The sequence below is a fragment of the Rutidosis leptorrhynchoides genome, chromosome 1 (genome assembly GCF_046630445.1).
Source record: "Rutidosis leptorrhynchoides isolate AG116_Rl617_1_P2 chromosome 1, CSIRO_AGI_Rlap_v1, whole genome shotgun sequence".
NCBI classification, from domain to species: Eukaryota; Viridiplantae; Streptophyta; class Magnoliopsida; order Asterales; family Asteraceae; genus Rutidosis; species Rutidosis leptorrhynchoides.
Window position 1 is genome coordinate 496,017,817 of NC_092333.1, and position 9,189 is coordinate 496,027,005.

A 9,189-nucleotide genomic window follows, 5' to 3' on the forward strand; every position below is an offset into this window, starting at 1 on the left:
GATAAAAATATCTGTAATAGCACACTAGTGTTAACCTTAGTGTATCACATGCCAATGGAAATTGATGATTTTTAAGTCAAATTATTTAAAATATTTCAAGGGGTGTTTGGAATTGGTTGCAGAAGATGCGAAGGCATTGTTCAACTGGTGAAATAAAATTGGGAGCTGACGAGAGTGAAGGAAGTAAAGAACATTTAGTTGCTAGAAACAATGTCACCATGAAGAGGATCACTTAAAAAGGTTCTCAAGAAACCTCAAACCTTGATTATTCTTTTTAATCTTGACTTCCAGACTTTATAAATATGATCATTGAACTGTACATGCTTTTTCGACCATTTTACAGGCTGCAAAGAGTGAAACTTCGGGGCTTTTCAAAATTACACTTTTGACAATCTTTTACTATGCTGAAAATCCATGCAAAGTATATTGCAAAGGTAAATTCTTAGTTTGTGAATCGGAAATATGATGAATTGATCTTAGTTTCTTATTTACTTATAAACATTTTCATAGCTTCTAACGTTTGATGTATGATGTACTTCGCCTTCTACATTTGTTATCTCTTAGACGAGCAAACTTAAATTTCTTTCGGGATGAAGATTACTACTTGATAGTTTATTATTTGTTATAATAGCAAATAACATGTATATTTGGTGTCAGTAATACCATTTGATAATATCGGATTAATTTTAGTATATTAAGTTTGATGTGGCAATCTTGACCCATTTACGTTTTGTTTGGATTTTCAATCTAAACCCATATATCTATTGTTGAATCGTTCAATCTGGACCCATTGCAATATATGATCGATTTGTTCAGCAAATATGTATGTACTGTTATACAAGTTGACTTAATTTGAAACTTACATCTGTTCAAAAAGGTCAAAAGATCTAAAAAAGCTTACACTAAACATACTTGACTTTTGCAATCTTATAAGAGCTTAAAATAGGTTAAGGTTCATGAACTAGGAACTACATCAAAATTCAAAATTTAAGATTATAGTTATACACCTGTAAGTCTTCGACTATTAATTACTTATATTAGTTTTCACAAAATGATCTTTAGCTCTGGTTTATAAGGTAATTTCTCCGTGTTTTTAACATTTGTATCCAACACAAAATTAGTCCATCAGATACTTGAAGTTGTAAACCATCAAAATGACTATCTATACATATGATCGAATATTTCATAAAACACCTTTTTGATTCGTTATCTATAAACTCAATTAATTCTGAACCGTTATTTTACCCACTCGTGTAACGCACGAGCTCTTTCAACCATCATTAAGATTGTAGATATATACCACTAACGAAACTATTTTGGTTTCTTAAAAAATTAACAAATACTAAATAAAATATAATAATTCTGACAATTCATATTTTGATTCACCCCTAAAAGAATCCCGCGAATTCGCGGGTCTTAAGCTAGTACTAATAATAATAATGATAAATTAATGCTAATTATGATAAAAATTATGATAATTCTAATAATAAAAGTGATACTTTTAATAATAAAAATGATAGTTTAAATAAAATGTTAATTTCAATAATAATACTAATAAAAATGATAAATAATGAAACAAAAATCCTTTTAGTGATAAGGATCATAATAATAATACTACTACTGATAATAATAATAACTATAATATTAATTTTACTACTAATGATAATAATGATAATAATGATAATAATATTAATAATTTTATTACTGATAATAATAATAACAATTAATGGTTTTACTCATAATGATACTATTAATAATAACCTTAATGCTAATAATAATGCTTATAATGATAATAATTATGATGATCATAATAATAATAATAATAATAATAATAATAATAATAATAATAATAATAATAATAATAATAATAATAATAATAATAATAATAATAATAATAATAATCATACTTGGAATTACAATAATAATAATAATAATAAATGATAGTTACTACTTATATTAGTTATTAATAATAATAATTATAATACTAGTAGTAATAACAATAATAATAAAAGAAACTACCTTATGAGTATAATTCCCAAAAAAAAAAGAATAAAACTGTCCCTGCTAGGATTCGAACCCGCAAACTCCCGCTCACCGCTAACACCCCAAACCATTCTGTCTGTCTTCGTTTTTCTGATTAACTCTCCCACCAATTTTTATTTAACTCGATTTATTATTTGTTCATCTTCTTCCCCATACACTGATGTCGACCAGGGATCAATCCCATTCATTAACGAGTTATTAACTAGTTTTTAGGATTTAAAATTTGGTACAGAAACAGTTAGTGATGATAAAAAATTAAAATAAAATTAAAAAAATATATACAGCATTCGCTGCTGTCGCAGCTTCAAAAAAAAAAAATTAATGAATTCGCATTTGAGGTTGTTTTGGACCAATCTTACAACATGAACTAGGTTCTAAATGGTTCGTAAAAACTTTCTGAATCACCAATTTCAAAAGAAACATCGAAACGATTACGAATTTGATGAAGAACAAATCGTTTGACTTTTTAAATTAGAACTTTGACTTCAAAATTCTTGATCGTTCCTTCGAATTAGCTTTTGTAAATTTGAAGATTGTTTTAAGCAATGAATTAGAATGTTTCTGCATTTTTACTTTTCATCAATTTGCTTCGAATCAAAATAATGGTTAAATGGGTTTGGTTTAATGCGACAGAGAAGAAAAAAAATAATATAATAATAATAATAAGTATCAAGAACCCAAATGATTTATCAACTTGCATAAGAGAATTAAACGGTGCTGTTTATATGATTGATTTCAAATGATAATTGATGAAAGTCCTCATGTAGGGTTGATGATAATTGGCAGCAGGTTCACGAGCAGAATAGGAAGGCAGAAAAAGAATGAATATGATAATTGATTACGCGTAATTTATGTCTTTTTATTTTATTTCTTTCATATTTAATTAATATTAATAATTAATAATTATAAAAATAATAATAGAATTAATAATAATAATAATATTAAATAATACCAATTTTAAATAAAGATAATAGTTTTGAGTAATAATGATAATAATCATATTAATAACCAAAATTATAGTTTTACTACTAATTATAATAGTAAATAGTAATAATATTATTAATGATAACAATAACATTAGTAATATTAATAACAATATCACAATTTAAATGTGTCAAATTTTATATCTATATATTATTTATTAAAATAATAATATTCATAATACTGATATTGATATTAATAATAATGAAAGTAGTAATAACATTTTTAAGAGAATAACTATATTTTAACTTGTAATTACATTTAATATATTAATTTTACAATTTATTAATTATATAATATTATAACATATATATAATAACATATTTTTAATATTTATACATTTTTATATATTACAATATACATACAATCATCAATTATATTTAGAAATCATATTTATATATATATATATATATATTTATTGTAACAGCAGTTTAATTATATGTAATTGAAATATTTAAATAATAATATACCATTTAGTTTTTCAAAACTAATTATATTTCAAAGTTTAATATATATAATTTAAAATCGTTTAAATAATAGAAATTATTATATCACTTAACGTTTACGTTCTAGAACTTTGTTTGATATAATTCATTTATGCGCCAACATTTATTTTAAACTTTTCATAACTAAGTATCAATCGAATCAATAAACCAGTGTTACTATCGTCTACTTAATTAATTTGAAATCATATATATATATATATATATATATATATATATATATATATATATATATATATATATATATATATATATATTCATTATTCATAAACACGTTTTAAATACACGTTGAGGATTATTTATATATTTAATTATAATAATTAATATCATATTGTATATATTCAAATTATGTTATTTAAACAAAACATTTTAATAATCAAATTCGATTGAATCGAAAAACGTTTTCGCAAGTTTGAAAATAGATCAATCGAATATTATGAAATTTAGTTTCCCACTAACTTTTGTCTAGCTTTTGTTATCTGACACTTTGTTCCTACTTGCAGATAACTTTACCAATTATTTCGAATACCGTTAAAAGGGAAAGATTTCTCAAATCAACGTGGACCTCATAACCGAGACCCCTAATCATATCACAATGTTTATGAGATAATTCAATCATTTGATATTATCTTTTAATTCCTTCGATAAATATGTTAGACATATATTGAAACAAATATGTTCATGTAAAGTATTATACATCCAATACTTTGTTAACATTTTCAATTACTATAACTATATATTGTATATACATATCTATATACACATAAATATTCGTGAATCGTCGAGCACAGCCAAAGGGTAATTGATTACATGAACACAGTTCAAAGTTTTTAAGATTTCAACATTACAGACTTTGCTTATCGTGTCGGAATATATAAAGATTAAGTTTAAATTTGATCGGAAATTTTCGGGTTGTCACATACCCAACCAAACTGGGGGGACTTAATGACGTATGTCACGCCATGCCCCGTCACGTGCCTAGTCACGTGTAACGCATGATGTCCGGCACACGAGCCTGTCGGGAACCTAAGGCTGTGTCATGAGAAACAACGTCATGTTCAGTTAAAAGATCAAACTTGTGTATTCAAGTCACCTCCACGCGACTGGTAACGCGACGTCCTCACGAGGTTGACTTGGTATTGCTGAACTGGACTATAACCATATATTTCAGGAACGTGGAGAACATGGAGTAGGTTGTAGGCATGGTTAGAAGGTTCTCGTGGCAGTTATGGATCGTGGGTGCTATTATATGGTTATTATGCATAACCGTCAATTATCAATCTATAAATTGCACCCCCAGGCCTCATTTAAAGGCTAATCAATCAACTTGCACACACTAATATTCTCTTCAAGCTTACCTTGGAGGCTCGGTAAAAGACAAACAACACCACACCCTTCATTCCCCATTCAATCGGAGGAACCACTTCCGAAGGTTAGATTCCTTTTTATTCACCTGCACTCGAACCGAACAATTTTGGTTCGATCACTTATCTTCAAAACGTTAATTATTTTCCTTCAGTTTCTTCTACTTTACTTCCAAATCGAGAATTATGCAAGCTATTTTATAGTACGTTCATTTCCATTATTATTTTTATCTCTTTTTATTTTCATCCCATTCTTTTCTCCAGTGTTAGTTCGGATGATTTCCGTATGTATTGTCCAATTATATTTAGGCCATACCCAAACAGGAGGCCTAATGACCTATACGTAATTTTAAATAAACCAATGGGCCAAAGGCCCAATCTTAAGAAAGCATGACTTTTAATTACGAACTATGGATTAGGTGAAACTCCGGTCGCTGTCTTCAGTTATTATTATCTTTTCCCCAATATTCATTTATTCCGTCATCGCAACTCTCGATCCGTTTCGTCGTATCCAGATCTATACTTCTCGTCACCGATTTCATTCCGTTACACTCGCTAGGTTACGGTAATTGATTTAATTGATTTTTAATACATATTAGCGTCATAATTTCATTATATTTACAGTTTTTATTTCTTATATTTCGATATTGTTCTTATTTCTTAAATTCGACTGATAGTAATCGATCCAGTTAATCGTATCTTATGTTTAGAGATATATTAAATTTATATAAACTATCTGAATTGCTGAATTATTATAATTATTATAAGAGTTATAATTCACATGTACTAACATAACTAACTAGAAGTCAGTTACATCTTGTAATTATGATTTTGAACTCATTTATGCATCCGGTTAGTAGTCATATTTCAGTTTTAATTTCAATTGAATTATTTTTCAGTTATAATTCACAATAATTGATTTAATTTTTTCATGTTTCAGTTTCGATTTCTGGTGATTTTATATTGACCGCTTTGCTTAAATAAACTGCGTATACTACTCGGTGTGACCATGTCATCGGAAAAGAATAATACGGTAGCAAACGATGAATGTAACTCATCGTTGCCGAATTCAGATATAAATCCTCAGAAGTTTTCGAAGGGGAAACGTAGGCGAATGAAGAAGAAGATGCTCAAAGAAAAGTCTACTGTTAATGAATCCAGCTCACCTTTACTAACTTCGAAAGAGAAAACACCAATTTCCTTGAAGCCTAAAGGAAATATTATGAAACGATCGACAGACGATAACTCTAAAATCGGGGAGTCCAGCGCACGTTTGTCACCCTCGAAAAAGGAAATGATTGATTCGCTAAAGAATGTAAGTGATGTTGTGGATAAGTCCAATAAGGAAAAGCCTGTGCCTTTTTCGAATGAAAAGCAGAAGAATAAAAAAGTTGTGAAGACTTCCAATAAAAAACCCATTGATGCCAAGGAAGGTATAAGCTCCCAAAATAATAAAACGGAAGCTGAAAATAAGGTTATTCGTGCCGGTAAATCGAAGGAAGTAGAAAGTTCATCAATGAATTCTGCTAGAAATAAACTTTCGAATAAACTTGGAGGGTTTATATTTATGTGCAATGCGAAAACCAAACGTGATTGTTATCATTACCGTGTCATGGGTGTCCAAGCACACAAGAGAGACCAAGTTATGAGTATTCAGCCGGGAATGATGCTTTTTCTATTTGATGTTGATGTAAAGCTTATGTATGGTATATACAAAGCGACATCTGGTGGTGGTATGAAACTCGAACCGGCTGCTTTTGGTGGTGGATTTCCACTTCAGGTTCGTTTTCAGATGATTATTTTTATATATTTTAAGATATGCAGCTTGTTTTTTGTTTATAAAGGGTTGGAAGTTTCTACAGGTTCGGTTTGAGGTTCTCAAAGACTGTGTTCCTCTACCTGAGAGTGTATTTAAGAAGGCTATTAAAGAAAGTTATGATGATAGAACTCGCAAGTTCAAGACTGAGTTGACTATTGATCAAGTGAGCTTTCTTTTCATTTTATTATCTATATCTATTACAGTTGTATGTTTTTAAAGGTAGTAGCAAGATGCAACAACTAAATTATTCTAAATAATAGGTGGTCAGTAAGATAAAACAGTAGTTGTTACTAGGGATGGTAATTGTGAACCAACTGCTGATTCAAGATATGCTTTATCTCTAACTAATGAGTAAAGTCGCCTGAAGCAAGGTTGTAAAATTCGCTGGTCGGGGACTAGTCGGCCGTTGACCAACCTTGACCTTGGCCAAGTTGACTGACTTTGCCCAAAAAAATCTGATTTTGACCAAAAAATCTGACTTTGACTGAATAAATCCGATTTTGGCCTACTAATTCTGACTTTTGATCGATTTTTATCCGTTGACCGGTGTTGACCGAACTTTAATTGTTGTTGGCCAGCGTTGACCGGCTACGTTGACCAACTTGGTTCTAGTCTGGTCGGACTAGTCCCCAAATCCGACTAGTCATTTGAACACTGCCCTTAAGTGTATTTTTCTGTATACATCTGATGTATAGCTTTACCAAAGATTTACATTATTTTGTAAAAATGTAATGGTTGGTAGTTTAATTGAACACACCATTCACTTATGAAATATTGGGAAAGGACAAAAAATGGCTTGGGACAACATGTTTTGATCTAGTATCGACCTTTGTTATCCCACTTGTCATTTTGCTGCCCATATCTATTGCTATTTGCTATCTATTTTATAATTAAGTCGCTTACTTTCTGCCTGTTGTTAGGTAAAGAGACTTGCACACTTATTCAAGCCAGCTCCATCGTTGCATCCATATCCACAACCTGTTGTTTACGAGCCACACAGACCATCTGAATTACAACATATGCTCCTCCCAAACCCAACTGTGGGCCCCCCTCCACGTTTAATGAGCGAAAATGAGTATAGAAGTTATGGGCTTAGAGGAGATAGGCAGAACAACTTAACCCCTGTTGGTCCTCCTCCTGCTTATAATCCTTACAAAATCACTCAAGAACAAGATGTGGCCCGGCCCAATACAGTTTTCACTAGTAGACCTCCTGAACAAAAAAGTATCCAGTTCCTAAACCCAACTATGGCTTCATCTCCAGTTTTAGTGGCCCAACAAGATTACAATAGCCAAAATTCTACCGCTCCTCCTCCTCCTCACTATTATAAAACTGATCAAGAACGAGGGGTGGCCCAGCCCAATACAGTTTTCCTTAGTAGACCACCTGAACAAGAAAGAACACACTTTCCTAACCCAAATGTGGCTTCATCTCCACATCTATTGACTGAACAAGAGTACAGAAGCTATGGGCTTAGGGGAGAAATACCCAAAAACCAAACTTTTCTTGGTCCTCCTCCTCCTTATGACCCTAGTCGACCCAGTCTAGAAAGAGAGGGGGCCCACCCTAAGTCTGTTTATCTCAGTGAGAAAGATTATCGAACTTATGGCCTTAAAGCTCCCCAACAGAATTCTACCTCAATGACTCCAAGTGCAGATGCAATTAATCAAAATGTTGCTGTTGGTTTTTATCGTTCAGAGCCATATGTTAATCGTGATCCGGACTCTGCGTTGGTCGAACGTTATCTTTCACATTCTGTGGTAGGTCCCACCAGTTCTTACAGATCCGATGCTGCTCACGTTCAGGAAAAGGTTGTACCACATACCAGCGTACCGGATTACAACCAAAATGTTGGTCAGAGAGACGGTGAACAGAATTACAAACCTGCCCCTGTGTCATCTCGGTATTCGTTTGCAGGGCCTTCTGTAGTCTACCGTTGATGTAAGGTTAGTCTTGCATATGTGGTTCAATTGTCTTTTGTGTTAAATTTTAAACTTTCTAGTGTTGACATTTTATTGTTAGAAATCATATGGTTGTGCAACAACCAGCTAAGTTCTGCATTCTAGTTCTAGCTCATGGTAAAGTGACAATCTTTGTATGAGTTCTTAATGGAATGTATAACATTTGTTTTAAGTTGATTTGGACTGAAATAATATAAAATACTGTAGCATTTTCAATTTCTATCCTATATTCTTAGCATATCGAACTAATTAGAAATTTACAAATCTGAGACATGTTGCTATTCATTTTATTTAAGCTCTAGAGTTGAGTTTTTTCTTTAGTTATTCCACTTTGAATGCGTTAGACCTTTTATTGAGGGCAGGGGCGAATCTTCTTTAAGACTGGAATGGGTGGTTGCCCCTACCAGAAATTGTGTTTTAATTAGGTTATTCTTATTACACGTGCTGAAAAAAACAAAATATCTCTGTATTATCCCCCATAATAAAATATGAAACACCAAAAATGGGCTATAACTGGA

At 31.1% G+C, this 9,189-nt stretch overlaps 1 protein-coding gene across 1 annotated transcript; it reads left to right on the forward strand.

The window, feature by feature from the left end:
• The first annotated feature begins 5,334 nt into the window (after positions 1 to 5,334).
• LOC139875661 (uncharacterized) lies at positions 5,335 to 8,900 on the forward strand. The gene is made up of 4 exons (XM_071862979.1): positions 5,335 to 5,456; positions 5,832 to 6,671; positions 6,754 to 6,873; positions 7,631 to 8,900. The coding sequence occupies exons 2-4, from the start codon at positions 5,901 to 5,903 to the stop codon at positions 8,648 to 8,650; spliced, it is 1,911 nt and encodes a 636-aa protein (XP_071719080.1). The 5' UTR covers positions 5,335 to 5,456; positions 5,832 to 5,900; the 3' UTR covers positions 8,651 to 8,900.
• The last annotated feature ends 289 nt before the right edge of the window (positions 8,901 to 9,189 follow it).

Bases quoted from the DNA above. Each gene is read 5' to 3' on its own strand.
- LOC139875661 (XM_071862979.1), top strand. From the start codon at position 5,901: ATGTCATCGGAAAAGAATAATACGGTAGCAAACGATGAATGTAACTCA. The intron at 6,672-6,753 runs GTTCGTTTTCAG...AAGTTTCTACAG, and splicing joins GTGGTGGATTTCCACTTCAG to GTTCGGTTTGAGGTTCTCAA. The intron at 6,874-7,630 runs GTGAGCTTTCTT...GCCTGTTGTTAG, and splicing joins CTGAGTTGACTATTGATCAA to GTAAAGAGACTTGCACACTT.